This window comes from Eretmochelys imbricata, chromosome 2 (assembly GCF_965152235.1).
Source record: "Eretmochelys imbricata isolate rEreImb1 chromosome 2, rEreImb1.hap1, whole genome shotgun sequence".
NCBI lineage: Eukaryota > Metazoa > Chordata > Testudines > Cheloniidae > Eretmochelys > Eretmochelys imbricata.
Genome location: NC_135573.1, coordinates 68,152,560 through 68,170,983, shown reverse-complemented (window position 1 = coordinate 68,170,983; position 18,424 = coordinate 68,152,560). Strand labels below are relative to the sequence as shown.

At 42.9% G+C, this 18,424-nt stretch overlaps 1 protein-coding gene across 1 annotated transcript in view; it reads right to left on the bottom strand.

The window, feature by feature from the left end:
* The window catches only part of LOC144260384 (DGAT1/2-independent enzyme synthesizing storage lipids-like), a 42,939-nt gene extending 36,655 nt beyond the window's left edge, over positions 1 to 6,284 (bottom strand). Inside the window, exon 1 of the mRNA XM_077808997.1 lies at positions 5,969 to 6,284. Coding sequence (XP_077665123.1) covers positions 5,969 to 6,284 — 316 coding nt within the window. The remainder of the gene's footprint in view (positions 1 to 5,968) is intronic.
* Positions 6,285 to 18,424: the final 12,140 nt, after the last annotated feature.

Genomic DNA, 18,424 nt, shown 5'->3' with positions numbered 1-18,424 from the left:
CATGGGATACAGCACAGCTGAGAGTGGTCATCTTAGCCCTCGACTTTTTTTTGGAACGCAAGACAGCTGAAGCCAACCACGTGGCCCTCGGTTCTGACATAGGTAGCTTCAGAGGTACAGAGGGAACCAAAGCTGGACCTGATGGGGCTCCAGTTCCTGGAGCACTTCAACAGTTTTGACTTACCAGAAGCCACAGGAGTCAAGACTGGCCTCTTGGATTTTGGATCCAACAACTGTCCAGATCCAGAGGGATGAGAAGAAGGAGCTATAACTGAGTCTGTCTGTCCTTGCAGACTCTGAGTCTCAAAGTCTGGCAAATAGAACACCTAGAAGGAGAGAAGCCCTCTCCCAGGCACTTGAGGTACCACATGTGGTCATCATACACAGGGAAGACAGTGGGACATGAAGTGGACCTCTTGAATCCCATCTTCTCCTTCAGTTCTGCCATAACCTGGAACCGAGCTATGCACTAACTGACTATACCTATATAACACTAACTAGCTACAAGAAAGAACACTTCAGGCAGAAAGGACTCCAGATCCAAAGAGACTGGAGCAGTTCACTTCCATCCAGGCATGCGGTTTGAAGGAACTGAGGTGGTGAAGAGCTCAGGTCAACCCACCCCTTATATCCTCACTTTCAAAACATTTGGATATGTTGAGGGGGGGGAATGGACACGTGAGTGTGCTCTAAGGTACACTGCTAGGAGAGGGTCCTACTTAGATACCACTAGGCAGAGCAATACCACAAGTGGGAATATACAGAGCCACTTGAAGAACTCTATAATCTGAGAAATCTTTCATCATGCTGAAGTTTTCTATGCCTCTAATCATCTGCAATAGCCTTCTTGGTACCTTTTCTATATGTCCCTCGGCCTGCGCCGCTTCCAGCAGCTCCCATTGGCCTGGAGCAGCGAACCGCAGCCACCAGGAGCCCCGATCGGCTGAACTTGCAGACGTGGCAGGTAAACAAACCGGTGTGGCCCACCAGGGGCATTCCCTGCACAAGCGGCGGAACAAGTTTGGGAACCACTGCTCTAGATGATGGAAATGGAGACAATTTTTGACTAAGATCCAAAGAAGTCATTAAAAGCTCTGTCCAAATCATTTAAAGCTCTCTCTAGAGATGCTCCAAACAATAAAGTGTCATCAAAGGATGCTTGGATGAGGTTGTTTCTGCTGGTAGGATCTTTATCTGGTGCTGCTTGCCCTGTGTTCTTAGATTCCAGAATTTTGCATAGGAGTTAGCCAAGAAACTGGGAGCAACACAGGCCAAGCTGTATAACAATGCTGGGAGTTGTCTTTGATTGGCTTGTGATGTTTTTCTGCAGTAGGGGTTCCTAGCTGATGACTTCTTCTGGGGCTGGGGCTGAGGAATGACAGAGGGCAGTTCAGACCATTGCTCTGTGTGCAATGGTAGCTCTCAGAGCAAGAGAGGAGGATCCAAACTCTCATTTGTGAGCACACGTTCAAATTTTACAGCCACAAATCGAGAACTCCAAAAGACTTCCTGCTACATCAGCTGAGGTGTAGGAAGGAAAAGTTGGTCTTTGAAACTGCAGAAAATGTGTAAGCTTCAAGTCCTATTGGACTTGGTATCACGTTAGTAACTCTCAGTTGATGGATCTTTGATTTATTTAACCCACGTCTTCTCCAATGATGCTGTAATAGGAGAAAACCTTCTTAGACCCCTGTCATAACCATACAGCTAAGGGTAGCCTAGAATTCCTCCTTACTTGTAAGGGGTTAAGAAGCTCAGATGATCTGGTTGGTACCTGACCAAAAGAACCAATGGGAAAAGAAGATACTTTCAAATCTGGGGGGCAGGGGAGGCTTTGTTTGTGCTCTTTGTTTGGGTGTTCTCTTGGGAAGCAGAGAAGCACCAGGTAAGAAAACTCCTTCTCCTATAAACCATCCAAAAGTGAGTCTCAATATTGTAGAAAGAGTAAGTAAATAAGGCAGGGCGCATTAGATTACCTTTTGTTTTCAACTTGTGAATTTTCCCTGTGCTAAGAGGGAGGTTTATCCGTGTTTTTTGTAACTTTAAAGTTTTGCCTAGAGGGGAATCCTCTGTGTTTTGAATCTGATTACCCTGTAAAGTTACCTTCCATCCTGATTTTACAGAGGTGCTTCTTTTACTTTTTTTTCCTTTATAATAAAGTTCTGTTTTTTCAGAATCTGGTTTACCTATTTGGTTGGTATATTATTCTCAAGCCTTCCCAGGAAGGGGGTGTAGGGCTTGGGGGGATATTTTGGGGGAATAGGAATTCCAAGTGGTCTTTTCCCTGATTCTTTGTCTAAATCACTTGGTGGTGGCAGCATACCGTCCAAGGACAAAGGATGTGTGCCTTGGGGAAGTTTTTACCTAAGCTGGTAGAAATAAGCCTAGGGGGCTTTCATGCGAGTCCCCAGATCTGTACCCTAGAGTTCAGAGTAGGGAGGGAACCCTGACATGGTGGCATCATTTTGAACCAAAAGCACAGTCGGATTTTAAAAGGACAATTTTTTTTTTCCTTTTGGCTGCTTGGAAAGCAGGGAGGTTTTGGGGGGTTTTTTTAAGGATTTTTTTTTAAGCTGTGAGCACCTGGAGTTTTTTTTTTTCTGTCTGAGGGCAGGGTAGTTAATTTCCTGCAGGAAAATTCACAAGTTGAAAACAAAATGTAATCTAACACGCCCTGCCTTATTTACTTACTCTTTCTGCAATATTGAGACTCACTTTAGGATGGTTTATAGGAGAAGGAGTTTTCTGACCTGGTGCTTCTCTGCTTCCCAAGAGAACACCCAAACAAAGAGCACAAAAAAAGCCTCCCCCCCCGCCACCCCAGATTTGAAAGTATTTTCTTTCCCCATTGGTCCTTTTGGTCAGGTGCCAACCAGGTTGTCTGAGCTTCTTAACCCCTTACAAGTAAGGAGGAATTCTAGACTATCCTTAGCTATATGGTTATGACAACCCCCTTCAAAATTAAGCTATTTGGGAAGGTGTGGAGAAGAGCGTTTTGACATGTTCAAGATGGAGTGGATACAATACACTCATGCAGCCAAATGAGACAATATTTTTTAATAGCTAAGTTATTGAACTTGCCTGGGAGCAGGGGGATCTCTTTTCTTCTGGATGAAAGAGGAAAAGGATGAAAAGATAGGGGTTGATGGAGGAGGAGGAAAGGAACCAAAATTCCTCAGCACTGTTGGAAAGGATCTGTTGCTGCTGCCATCAAAGAAATCATCTTGGTGGTCAAGTATAGCATTCAGTGATCACTCAGTGCTTAAGGTATTTGAAGGACTGTACCAGCCTTGAAGGAACAGGCTGGCGCCTACAACCAAAATTCTCTAGGTGTAATCAAGGAAGTCCCCTGCCCTGGCCTGGACCTGGACTACTTAAATAGGAAAAAGACTGAGCAGGAAACCAGAAGTCATGCAGGTTTCTCAGGCACCAGGAAACTAGCCTGACTGGGCACAAAGATTTTGTCTGATGCTAATTTTAGGAGCTCTGAATTAGGGCCCTAAGGTAAGGGCCTTATGAACTTTGTTTAAAAGTTGGCTTCTTCACTGTGACCTTCTTGAAGAGGACATATCTGTTTTGTTAATTTGTTTTGGCGTCCCCTGGCTTGAATACTTTACATGGTGCTTATAAGAGATCTGGTTTGTTCTGTATCCTGTTCCAGCTGGCTGTGCATAATAAATAATAATAGGTTCAGTGCCTTGCCCAGACTGACTGGGACACTCAGCCCACAAAGACACAGTTCCAATAACATAACATGTAGGCAGTTCACCCCAACTGCCAGTAGAGGATGCAGCCACTTTATACAAATACAGGTTTCAGAGTAGTAGCCTTGTTAGTCTGTATTCGCAACAAGAAAAGGAATACTTATGGCACCTTAGAGACTAACAAATTTATTTGAGCATAAGCTTTATGCATCCGATGAAGTGAGCTGTAGCTCATGAAAGCTTATGCTCAAATAAATTTGTTAGTCTCTAAGGTGCCACAAGTACTCCTTTTCTTTTTAATGTAAAAGTAGCGTCTTACTCACAAACTAAAACTAGAAAAAAGGAATAAGTGGCTTTCCCATCTATTTGTACAGAATCTAAGTGCTGGCTTCCCCTCTCGCAGGGTCCCAGAGCCCAGGCTTCAGCCCAAACCCGAATGTCTACACTGCAATTAAACAGCCACTGAGCCCGAGCCCACGTGTTGATGCCTGTGTGTCTTAGTTTTACCCCTCAAAATTAATGTGTGTCTGGAAATTCTTGGAAGCTTCAACACTCCCCTCTCACCCACACCAAAACCTGTGCACTTTGAGCAGCAAGTAGTAGGTTAAATAGTCCCTCCAAACCATACAGGAAAGGAATATTAACAATTCCCTGTTTCAGATGTGATGCATTGGTCTTTTGTGCTGCCATATTGTATAGCAAACTTACATCCAAAATATGCTGCCCACTTTCACTCCCAAGCAGGGTCCAGTGTATTCCATGATTAGAGAATCTGATGCAGAATTTACTCCTTGTAACATAATTGTACTCCAGAATCTCAGCGCTATCTTGTTTAATTGTTTGTAGCCTTTATGTTTGCAGAGATAACCTTGACAATGTGAAGTGAGAAAATCAATGCAGTAATGTCTTCTTGAGTCTATAGAGAGTCTGAAACAATAGCCGTAAGAGGTGTTCTTGCCTCTGCTCATCTCATCCCTGCTCTGCTCATCTCAATCAGGGCCCCATGAACTCTGTCTCCTTCTATCCCCAGGAGTGGAAGGAGACAGAAGTGTAGGATGGTGGGCTGGGCTGCCAGGGCACAACGAAGCCAGCTATGTGCGCCACTTTCCCTGATATACACTGGGGGTGGGAGAGGGACATTCTGACTCAGACTGCCTTGCCAATACTGTAGGAGCCAAAATCCTGGGAATCAAGCTGGGTCACTTGGCCCTGGTCTACACGGGGGGGAAGGGGCTGGGGTGTTGACCTAAGATACGCAACTTCAGCTAAGAGAATAGCATAGCTGAAGTCGGCATAACTGGCCGTGAGGATGGCGGCGAGTCGACCACTGCCGCTTCCCCCATCGATTCCGCTTCTACCTCTCGTGTGCTGGATTTCCGGAGTCGACAGGGAGCACGTTCAGGGATCGATCACTACCTGCTGATCTGGCGGGTAGTGAAGTCCTGCCCTTGGAGAGCAGGGGAAGACATGGAGAATGAAGAGTATTTTCTAATAGTGAATAAGTTATTAATATTGGCACCAAATTTAGGGGCTGCCACTGCAGAATTTAGTTCCAATGCACCTATTGCAGGCCTTGAAATTGTTTATTGGCTGCCCACTAGCCAGAGATAAATATAAACAACTAGCTAAATCCCTGCATGTGAGATGCAGAGGTAAGGTGTTACCGAGAAGGCCAGGCCCCCTAACCCCAAGCTGTTGGGAAAGGGGAGGATGCAGAGGTTTCTGCTGGGTCTGCTTGTAGACTGTAGTCTCTGTTTGTGGGTTTCATCTTTTATATCAGCCTCTAGATAAGGGAAGTCATAGAAATTTAAAACTTTCTGTATTGGGGGAGTTTTTCAGGCTCTGTATCTACTGCATTAACTTCATCCACTATGCCTATGATTCTAATTTAAGCAAAAAACCCACAATCTATCATGTGCCTGGAAGTTCTAATATTTATAAACCCACACCAGTACTTATGTTCCTTTTCTACAGTAGGTTTTTTCTTAATAATTTCCCACCACTGCTACGAGAAGGGGACCACATAAACAATAAGTACATTTTGTTACTACCAACTTGGGCTGGAGAAGAACCAATGGCCTCGCTGAAAGCCTCCATCATTCCTATTATCTATCACGGCTCAAAATGCCCAGGAAATGTCAACAAATTCTCATATCTATCAGTGATCCCCATCTGAGTGTAAGTATAGTTCAGGATACCAGTTTTTAATAATCCAATGATAGCATCTCACAGTACAATAGTGTTCAGAGAGAAAAATGTCTTACCGTGCCACAGTTTTCCACACATACTAAGTACGGATGCCACCATGAACCTTCCGTTGTCCCACGACTTACTGGACAAATCCTCATCTAGGCCATTCTTTCTCTTGTAAATGTGCAGGAGAAGATTTAAAAAGCAACTAACGCTTATGAAAATTAAAAGAGGTGCAAAAAATATTATGTTTAACACCCACAAGATGAAGGCAATATAGTATAAATAGTGGTACTCCACACCAGTCCATTGTTCTAATACGTAAGTCAGCCAGGTCGAACTCATCACTGATTCCTGCCATGAAGTAAGGGATTCACTTTTACTTAACATCTTCTGTTAAAAATATTAGGCAAACGGAGTCAAACTCTCTTTGTAATCAAAGCAGCTTCTTAATCTGGCCCCTAGAAAGAGAGAACACATTGTTCATTTATTCCTACTACTACCAGAGAAGTTGCAGACATGCTTTCATTGTATTTAAATGATGTTCTTAATATCCTGTTTTTCTCATGTGAAGTAGGACTTTGATAGAACTATTTTTAAACACATTGCAGTAGTGCCAGAGGAAAATCAGCAGAAGAAGGGACTGACTGCAGCAGAGGAATCCTGGCAATGGCCAGTGATGGACTGAAGTGTCATGGAAGGCCCGTGCAAGGGGCTAAGGAGCAACATTGATGGGCATTAGGTGATGGTTAGAGAGAGGGAGCACTGAAAGAATAGACCTGAGATTCAAGAGTTTTTATTCAGAACAAGATTCAGTGAGTGGTAATCTTGGTGAGCAAAAGAGCTGTTCCAGGGCTGATGAACAAATGAGGGGAGGCTGAGGAAATGAGGCTGAAGAGGCAGCAACTAATGGGTCAGAGGAGACATGGACATGGAAGGTGTATTCAAAGAGTATGAAGGAGGACTGCATCGAGGCAGAGGGAAAACTAGCAATCAGAGAAGAAGGTGGTCAAGATACCAAAATAAGGAACCTGCTCCTTCCTAGATGGTCCTCTCCCCACTTGCTTCTCTCCCTCCCACCGGAAACCATTATGAAACCTTAACTATAGTGCTTGGTGCTGCTATAATAAAAGGAAATAAATATTAGCATCAATACAGCTATCTTTGAATCTTTGCTTAACACATCAACTTTCAGTGGTATCAGGTTGTTCTACAATGTTTTAGGTATTGTGAGGACCGATTAGCAAATTTTTGCAAAGGACTTTGATATGAAGTGGTACTAAAAAAAAACAACACCCTAGATTCAGAGCCATGCCCTGTATTATAGTAATTATCACACCAAAAGGTAGCTAATTTCCCGAATACTTTGCTCTCCTTCTCCTGTGCCAGCAGTGGTACTATCCAAAATTCAATACACCGGTAACACACAAGAATAGGATAAATAACAAGGTGGCTTGCAGCTGCATTTCAAGAAAACACCTATGATTGTGGAGACAGATTAGAACCCCAGGTGTTTATGGTTTACTAAGATGGGGCTGGCAGTATCACCTATGAAGGTTGCCTGACACTCTCTATGATAAAACCCTGTTTTAGGTTGTTTATAACTTTGCCAGACTTAAACAGTTTGAGATGAAATTTTCCATGCCAGGTATCTGCCTCAGGCTAAATTGTTCTGGGAAAATCTCGGCCAACACAATTTATCGGCCATGGCAGAATGAGTTCAGGGGAAGATGTTTTTCCCATATAAAAAAAATATTCTGGTGATCCAACCCCCTCCATGCTTTAGCGCTACGGATTAAAATTTGGCAGGGTGTGGCCTTTGTGTCAGTAAGGTGCCTTTTGCTGTCCCCATGAAAATCCGCCCAAATTTGGTGAAGTTATAAGCCTTTGAAAAATCATAGTTCATCCATTCTCAGTAGAGACTTCAAGTTTAGGAGCCAAATTCCTCTAATATAATATCTGCACTGAGCATGTTCCCATATATGGCTGAGCAGGACTCCCCCCGCAATTTTGAATTGGTAATATTTAATAGTCTTGTCACAGGAAATATTTCTAAAATTAAGACTACAGGAAAGCAAATATTCAATGGTCAGAAGCTTCTACAAATCCTGAAGCTAATGACTGAAAGATATATAAGCCAAATAAACCGATATAAAAGTGCAACTCCCACAACTCTTAAATTGGAAACCTGCCATCGTATTTGACAAATATCCTTATATGGACACTGTCAACTTTAAATAAAATCAATTTTAAAAATAGTGCGTTTGAAATAGTTTCAGCTCCTAGCTGTGCCCCTGAACCACATTTTACTCTTTTAATTATATTTTCTTCCCTTTGCTCCACGGAAAACCCAACCAAGAGAACCTGAGTCGCTGCACACGGGAACTGGTGAAATGGTCTATACACAGCATGCAATCATGTGAACTTAGCAATTGCCAGAGGAGCCAGTGTTTAATTTGGTCCAGTGTTGTGTCTCTGTCAATTTATTTGAGCATAAGCTTTCGTGAGCTACGGCTCACTTCATCGGATGCATACTGTGGAAAATACAGAAGATGTTTTTATACACACAAACCATGAAAAAATGGGTGTTTATCACTACAAAAGGTTTTCTATCCCCCCCAACCCACTCTCCTGCTGGTAATAGCTTATCTAAAGTGATCACTCTGCTTACAATGTGTATGATAATCAAGGTGGGCCATTTCCAGCACAAATCCAGGTTTTCTCCCCCTCCCCACACACACAACCCCACTCTCCTGTTGGTAATAGCTTATCTAAAGTGATCACTCTCCTTACAATGTGTATGATAATCAAGGTAGGCCATTTCCAGTACAAATCCAGGTTTTCTCCCCACCACCACCACCCCACTCTCCTGTTGGTAATAGCTTATCTAAAGTGATCACTCTCCTTACAATGTGTATGATAATCAAGGTGGGCCATTTCCAGCACAAATCCAGTGTTTAACAAGAATGTCTGAGGAACAGTGGTGGGGGGGTAGGAATAAACAAGGGGAAATAGTTACTTTTTATAATGAATCAACCATTTCCAGTCTCTATTCAAGCCCAAGTTAATTGTATCCAATTTGCAAATTGATTCCAATTCAGCAGTCTCTCGCTGGAGTCTGTTTTTGAAGTTTTTTTTGTTGAAGGATAGTCACTTTGAGATCAGAAATCGAGTGACCAGAGAGATTGAAGTGTTCTCCGACTGGTTTATGAATAATTCTTGACATCTGATTTGTGTCCATTTATTCTCTTACGTAGAGACTGTCCAGTTTGAACAATGTACATGGCAGAGGGGCATTGCTGGCACATGATGGCATATATCACATTGGTAGATGTGCAGGTGAACAAGCCTCTGATAGTGTGGCTGACGTTATTAGGCCCTGTGATGGTGTCCCCTGAATAGATATGTGGGCACAGTTGGCAACGGGCTTTGTTGCAAGGATAGGTTCCTGGGTTAGCGGTTCTGTTGTGTGGTGTGTGGTTGCTGGTGAGTATTCGCTTCAGGATGGGGGGCTGTCTGTAGGCAAGGACTGGCCTGTCTCCCAAGATTTGTGAGAGTGTTGGGTCATCCTTCAGGATAGTTTTGTAGATCCTTGATAATGCGTTGGAGGGGTTTTAGTGGGGGGCTGAAGGTGACGGGTAGTGGCATTCTGTTATTTTCTTTGTTAGGCCTGTCCTGTAGTAGGTGACTTCTGGGAACTCTTCTGGCTCTATCTATCTGTTTCTTCACTTCTGCAGGTGGGTATTGTAGTCGTAGAATGCTTGATAGAAATCTTGTAGGTGTTTGTCTCTGTCTGAGGGGTTGGAGCAAATGTGGTTGTATCACAGAGCTTGGCTGTAGACAATGGATCGTGTGGTGTGGTCAGGGTGAAAGCTGGAGGCATGTAGGTAGGAATAGCGGTCAGTAGGTTTCCGGTATAGGGTGATGTTTATGTGACCATCGTTTATTAGCACCGTAGTGTCCAGGAAGTGGATCTCTTGTGTGGACTGGACCAGGCTGAGGTTGATGGTGGGATGGAAATTGTTGAAATCATGGTGGAATTCCTCAAGGGCTGGGTGGAATTCCACAGTATGCATCCGATGAAGTGAGCTGTAGCTCACGAAAGCTTATGCTCAAATAAATTGGTTAGTCTCTAGGGTGCCACAAGTACTCCTTTTCTTTTTGTGAATACAGACTAACAGGCTGTTACTCTGAAACCTGTCTCTGTCAGTGGCCATTACAAGATGCAAGAAACGCTGAAGTGGGCATTTATGAAATACCTGCTCCTATTCTGTTCTCTTTAAACTCTACACAGAACACCCATCATTCCGGTAATCTAAAACCCATCAATTAGAAGTTAGTTAATCCCTGAAGACTAAGAGTTGATCACTTCCATTTTTCTTAAATATTACCTAATCTTCCTGCAGATGTTCCCTGAATCTATGTAAACGTCTAACTTGTGTGTGTCCGTGTTGACAGAAGCTTAGCAAACTATCGCCTCTTTTGCCTCCATCTCTAACAGTCCCAATCTTCCCAACCTCTCTTCCTACACAAGCTTCCCCTGCTTCTCAGCGTCAGTTTTGTTTGTTGCCCCTGGCTCAGCCCCCCTCTGTCAAATGCACAAACTAAACTAAAGGAACTGCTGTAGCCGCGCGAGCCGCACCACGGCGCAGGGCACAAGGCGGAGGGAGGCGGCCGCGCAGGGCAGAGGCTGCGCCGCAGCCCGGGGAACGGGAAGCCCGCGGCTGCTGCGCGGGCCGCTGTCACGCTGCGTTGGGCGCGCTCGCCTCAGGGGAGCAGCCGCCGCGCGGAGCCCGCCCGTCCCCACACGTGTCCCCCGGGACCGAGAGTCCCCCGCGCTCAAGGACTCCTGCAGCTCACCTGGCTCCGGCTCTGAGCTCCGCGCTCCGCTTTGTCTCCAGCGCCGCTGGGTCCCGGCCAGGGTTAGCAGGGCGCGGGGCGGCACCCGGCAGAAGGGCTGGTGCCAGTTTCGGGAGCTTGTGAAAATCGCCCAGAGGCACAAGCGGGAGCCCGCCCTACCGCGGGCCCTGCCCTCCTAGGCCTTGGGAGCGAGCAAGAGCTTCCCCCCGCCCCTCCCCCCATGAACCGGACAGGGGCCTGAGCTCCGGAATCCCCTGATCCCCTGGGATCACCTGATCTCTGCCGCTCCCATGAACTGGAACCTCCCCCTAGGAACCAGAAAAGGGACTTCTGTCCCCTTCCACTCATTGCTCCCCTCGATGAACTGGGAAAGGGGGCTGAACTCCCTTGAACCCTCTACACACACACACACACCTCCCCCCCATATGCATGCATGAACCAGGAAAGGGGCCACAGCCCGACATCCACTGTGCTATCTGGTGCATGAGCTGAGGAAATGGTCGTCCCCAGCAGCGCAGGAGTCTACATAGCTGTATCACACCTGGCTCTTTTTAGGGGACTTTCCGGTGACACCGGAGTAGGGCCCTATTCTCCAACATGGCTCTGTATTCACGGGGGCCTAAATAAGCAAAGGGGATATGAAGCTACTGTTATTGCTATTTATTATTATGAAGTGATAATGGAAGCCACAACAAAGAGAAATAATGGAACAGTATCAACAGATGAGCTTTGTATTACAGAATGGATGATGCATAGGATGTTTCAGCACAACATGAAATGATACGGTAGAACCTCAGAGATACAAATACCAGAGTTATGGACTGACTGGTCAACCACGCATCATCTGGAACGAGAAGTAAACAATCAGGCAGCAGTGGAGACCAAAAAATAAATAAATAAAACAAATACTGTATTGTGGATCTTAAATGTAGGCACATCTGGGCTGCCTGTCCCCCCCGGGACAGCCAGTTACAGCTAGGAGGTACTGCATTGCCAGACCACGAGAGCCCGAGCCAGTAGAACAGGAGCAGTACTCAGGTCTGCGCTGCTTTCCTGTAAGCCGTGGGCGCCGTTTCCATCCCCCCCTCTTCCCCCATGGCCCGGAGGGGGATGCGTTGTTTCCACCCCGCTCTCCTCTGCCCCAGAGGGGGATACGCTGTTTCCACCCCCCACCTCACCCCTGGCCCGGAGGGGGATAAGCTTGCAAACTCAGTCCGACTGACCTCAGGAAAGAAGCTGCCTGCAAGGAAGCTGCTGGTCCTGAGGAGGGAGCTGCAGCTGGAGCGTGAACCCAAACTGCATTTTCTTCAGAATTATGAACATCTCCATTCCCGGGGTGTCCATAACTCTGAGGTTCTATTGCAGGTTAAAAAGTATTATGCAGCTAGCTACATAACCTAGTATTGTCTTGTTAATCAGGCCAAAATGTATGTACCTTTGTACATACATTAAGTTGGAAACTTGGAACCAATGCTATCTGGACTGCAAAGGTGACAGTGATTGGATGATGTTAGGTATGTAACTAACCACAAGGGTAAAATGAGATTTTTTTTTAAAAAAGTGATTTTTTTATATAGCCTTATAACCCATGTGGGTCAGGGTGAGCTGCAGACTGGCCTCCAAATTGGTTGGTGAGCACCATCTTTCTGTACATGCTGTACCTGGTGTACCTGGTGTACAGTAGAACCTCAGAGTTACGAACACCAGAATTAGGAACTGACTGGTCAACCACACACCTCATTTGGAACCAAAAATACACAATCAGGTAGTAGCAGATACTGTACTGTATTTGCCCTTTTTTTTTCTTTTCTTTTCTTTTTTTTTTTGGTATTATGTAAAATATAAACTACCGAAAAAATAAAGGGAAAGCTTTTAAAAAGAGATTTGACAAGGTAAGAAAACTGTTTCTGTGCTTGTTTCATTTAAATTAAGACGGTCAAAAGCATCATTTTTCTTCTGGATAGTAAAGTTTCAAAGCTATATTAAGTCGAAGTTCAGTTGTAAACTTTTGAAAGAGAAACCATAACATTTTGTTCAGAGTTATGAACATTTCAGAGTTACAAACAAGCAACATTCCAAAGGTATTTGTAACTCTGAGGTTCTACTGTAGTAAGAAAAATCTGACTTAAAAAAACCAGTTGAACTTTCTATCTGACATGTCACAAATTTAGAAACTGAACAGAACCCACTATGCATTTAGTTACAGTCCCTCACACCCACTGTCCCTGGCCCACAACATGAACTGGGAGAGTAACCTCATTTCCCTTACACTTACAACCCCTTCATCCCCAGCATGAACTGGGAAAAGGGTCTCGGTCTGTCCCCTTCTCCTCTCCTCTCTCTCCTCCCCACCCCACACACGCGGAAAGGTGCCTCAGCTCCTTACAACCACTACTCCACTCCTACCCAGAATGAGAGAACCTGCATTGCATCATTAGTTTCTGATAGCAGCATAAGATAGCTTGCTTCTAGGGCACAGCTCTAGATGAAGAAAGGAGAGGAAAGAAAATAGTCACACATGTTACTTCTCTTTAGAGAAAGCCTTAGAACTACTAAAACCTTGCCAGTGCAATTAACACAGAGAAGAGGGTTTAAAAAAAAAAAAAGGAAAACAAGTTACTTAGCACTGACAGAGTTCTTTGACCAACTGGATTCCTCTGCTAGAAATGGCATAGGAGAAATTAACTTCCCATGCTGTAAAATTCTTAGAAAGAAACATTGTTGACTTAGTTGATAAAAACCCAAAAATGAAGGGATTAGCCAGCCACAACTGCTTTTCTCCCTTTGCTCAGATCACAAGAGAAAATGAGATATTTGTGTTTTGACTCAGAGAGTAGGTGAACATTTATCGAAAGGGCCCTCCTGACTGGGGAAATGCTTCCTTGGCTGGATGATTCTCCAAGGTCTGGATGACTGTATTTTTTTTGTTCATTTGGTGTGATTTTTAATTGTATACAATTGGGTAAAAAGAGACCTCTAACACCCAAGTGCCTTTCTTTAGATTTTTTTTTTAAATGTGCCAAAAAACTATTTAAATAAAAACTTGACCCCCTGTATTCCTAACCTCAAGCATTCAAAATAGCGAATCAGGTATCCCAAAATCATAATTGTCTTAAAAATCCATGAGATTTTAAAAACATAATACATTTTTACTTCCTTTCTTTTTGACTTCTGCTTTCAGAGCTTTTAGGTTGCACTCAGGTCACATTTTCATCGATTCCAAGGACAGAAGAAACCATTCTGAAGATCTAGTCTGACGTCTTGCATTATACTCGTCACAGAACTGTAAGGGATGTTTTCTAATCCTTTAATCATTCTTGTGGCTCTTTTCCGAACCCCCTCCAATTTATCAACATCCTTCTTGAATTGTGGACACCAGAACTGAAGAGAGTATTCTAGCAGCGGTTACACTAATGCCAAATGTAGAGATAAAATAACCTCTACTCCTATTCAAGATTCTCCTCTTTATGCATCCAAGGCTTGCATTAGCCTTTTGGCCACAGCATCACATTGGGAGCACATATGCAGCTGATTAACCCCCACATCTTTCTCAGAGTCACAGTTTCTCAGGATACAGTCCCCCATCCTGTAAGTATGGCCTACATTTTATATTCCTAGATGTATACATTTACATTTAGCTGTATTAAAGCATATTGTTTGCTTGCGCCCAGTTTACCAAGTGATCCAGATTTCTCTGTATCAGCAATATTTCCTCTTCATTATTTACCACTCCCCCAATTTCAGTGTTACTTGAAAACTCTGTCCGTGGTGATTTTATGTTTTCTTCCAGGTCAGTGATCAAAATGTTAAATAGCACATGGCCAAGAATTGATCCCTGCCAGGCCTCGCTAAAAACACATCCACTCAAATCCCCATTTACAGTTACATTTTCAGATCCATCAGTTAACCAACTTTTAATAAATTTAATGTATCAGGTTAATTTTATATCATTCTAGTATTTTAATCAAAATGTCATGCAGTACCAAGTCAGACACCTTACAGGAGCTAACTATATTACACCAGCATTACCTTTATCAACAAAACTTGTAAACTCATCCAAAAAAAAAAGAAAAAAGATGTCAAGGTAGTGGGACAGGATCTATTGTCCACAAGCCCATGTTGATTGGCATGAACTACATTACTTTCTTTAATTCATTATTAATCAAGTCCCATATCAGCTGTTCCATTATCTTGCCCAGGATCAATGTCAGGCTGACAGGCCTGTAATTGGCATCCCATTTACCCTTTTACTGGCTTAATGGACAGAGGGTACTCAGTAGACATGATATATTTTGATTTTAGTAAACCTTTTGACACAGTCCTACCTGACGTTGTCATAAGCAAATGAAGGAAATGTGGTCTAGATTAGATTACGATAAAGTAGGTGCATGACTGGTTGAAAACCTGTACTCAAAGAGCAGTTATCAATGGTTCACTATCAAACTGGGAGGATGTATCTAAGTGGGGTCCCACAAGGGTGTGTCCTGGGCCCAGTACTATCCAATTTTTTCATTAATGACTCGGATATTGGAGTGGCACGTATGCTTATAAAATTTGCAGAGGATACTAAGAGGGGAAAGAAAACAAGTATTTTGGAGCACAAGATTATAATTCAAAAGGATCTTGATAAATTAGAGGATTAGTCTGAAATCCACAAGATGAAATTCAATAAAGCCATGTGCAAAGTACTATACTTAGGAAGGAAAAATCAAATGCACCAATACAAAATTAGGAATAACTGGCTAGGCAAGTAGTACTGTGTACAAGTATCTGGGACTTATTGCGAATGGCTTTGGGGCAACACAGTTTAAAAAACGTGGACAAAGAATCTAGGTCAGACTTACACGATGGGGAACTCTAGCCTAAGAAGCAGTGATTCTGAAAGAGATCTGGGGCCAGTGTTAGATAATCAGCTGAACGTGAGCTCTCAATGTAACACTGTGGCCGAAAGAGCTAGTGCAATCCCCATAAATAGGGGAGTCTTGAGTAGAAACAGAGAGATCATTTTACCTCTGTACAGTAACTCCTCACTTAAAGTCATCCTGGTTAATGTTGTTACGTTGCTAATCAATTAGAGAACATGCTCGTTTAAAGTTGCGCAATGCTCCCTTATAATGTTGTTCATCAGCTGCCTGCTTTGTCCCCTGCTTGCAGAAAGAGCAGCCCGTTGGAGCTAGCTGGTGGGGGCTTGGAACCAGGTGTCCCTCTCCACCCCACTCCTTTACCCCATCGGGCCATGTCCACAGAGCAGTGTGGGGGACATGACAGGGCTCAGGACGGAGGGAGCTTGCTGGCAGCAGCTGCTGTCTCAACTTGCTGATCTACTTAAAAAGGCAATGTACTTAGAGTGCGGTCAGCTTTCTTAAAGGGGCAATGCATGTCTCTCTCGTGTGTGTCTCTCTCTCTCTGCCATGCTGTCTCCCCTCCCTCCATTCGTGCTGCCTTGTAGAGTGTGAGGCTACATTAACAACATGTTAACCCTCAAGGGCTCAGCCGAGTGCATGTTCATCATCTAGCAGTAAGGTGTTCCCTGGGAAATATCCCACCCTCTTCCACCCTCTGACTTCACCACCTCAACCGAGCTTCACAATCATCATTGCTGTGTACAGTATTAAATTGTTTGTTTAAAATTATACCGTTTATATGTTTGTGTGTATGTATATATATATATATAGTCTTGTGTCTGGCAAAAAAAAATTCCCTGGAACCTAACCCAATTTACTTTAATTCTTATGGGGAAATTGGATTCACTTACCATCATTTTGCTTAAAGTAGCATTTTTCAGGAACATAAACTACAACATTAAGTGAGGAATTACTGTATTTGGAACTGATGTGACTGATGTTGAAATACTGTGTCCAGTTCAGGTGCCAACAATTCAAGAATCATGTTGATCAATTGAAGAGGGCTCAGAGAAAAGCCACAACAAGGATTAAAGGATTAGAAAACTTGCCTAATAGTGAGAGACTCAAAGAGCTCAATTTAGCTTAACAAAGAGATGGTTAATTGGTGGCTTGATTAGTCTATAAATATCTATGTGGGGAACAAATATTTGATTTCAGTCTAGCAGAGAAAGGCATAACATGATCAGATGGCTGGACACTGAAGCTAGACAAATTCAGACTGAAAATAAGGTGTCCATTTTAGACAGGATAATTAACCACTGGAACTATTTAGGGAGGGTTGTGGTGGATTCTCCAGCAGTTGCCATTTTAAAATCAAGATTGAATGTTTTTCTAAAAGATCTGCTCTATGAATTATTTGTGGAAAGTTCTCTTCCCTGTGTTATACAAGAGGTCAGCTAGATGATAACAGTGGTCCCTTATGGCCTTGGAATATATGAATCTATGAAATTTGAGTGAAACTAGAGGAGAGCGACAAAAATGATAAAAGCTTTGGAGAACATTACCTATGAGGAAAGATTTAAAAAACTGGGTATTGTTTAGTTTTGAAAAAAAAAGACTGAGGTGGGACTTGATAACAGTCTTCAAATGTGTTGTTAGAAAGAGGCCTGGAGTCAATCGTTATCCATGTCCATTGAAGATAGGACAAAATGTAATTGGCTTTACCTGTGGCAAGGGAGATTTAGGTTACATATGAGGAATACTTTTAAACTATTCAGATAGTTAAGTACTGAGATAAGTTACCAAGGGATGTTGTAAAATACCATCATCAGAGATTTTTAAGAACAGGTTAGACAAACACCTATCAGGATGTATGTGTACTTTGTCCTACCTCATTGTGTGTGGGGGTGTAAACTAGATGATCTCTCAAGGTCCCTCCCTGCCCTACATTTCTATGAGACAGGTGCTTATTTGCTTTAATAAATTAATACATGAATTTTGGATGAAAAAAATTTTCAATTTGCATAAATCCAGGCATTTCTAGCCAACAAGAAAAGAGCATGTCATGGAGTTGTAGTTAACTTCAGTTCTAGACTATATTTTAATACTTTTGTTTAGTAAGATAAGCACAGTATGCAAAGCACATAGCTAACTCAATCAGTTTAAAAACTCTCAGGGTATGGCAACTCTTGTCTCCTTCTCTTAATCCATTTTTTCTCCCAACATCTTATTTCCTTCACACACACCCTGAAACCACCACTACATAATTTTCTCTCTTCTCCATCACTTTAATGCTAAACCGTGTCTAAGACCTGTGAGAATCTAAAAATATAACATCCATTGATCTTCCCTTTCTCCAGGACCTCCTTGCCTGAATACGTTGTGGTTAGAAATAATGAATGTGCACTTTTACACCTGTTCACACACCATATCTTCTAAAATGGCTTCACAGATTTTCCTGACAACTGAATACAAAAATGAATGGTCTCTAGTTTCCATGTTGTTCTTGTGACTCTGTATAAATTGTGGATTAAGTTATCTCCTACCTTCCACTCAGAAATTTTCCGAAAGCCAATGAATTGGAAAAAATACTTTAAAATTTTCTGATTTCCTCAATTAGTTCCTTTCAAATACATTTATATAGATCTATAATTCTATAAATACAGGCTTTTTTTAGGAACCAATTCTTCTATTACTTGAACACTATTTAACATCTCAAGTTCCTAGAATAATGACTACCACTCCTTAGTGCAATCTTTTTCTTTAAAAAAAATGCAAAATACTATTTCTAGTACTGGATTTCTCTCCAGTTGGACTTTAAGTGGA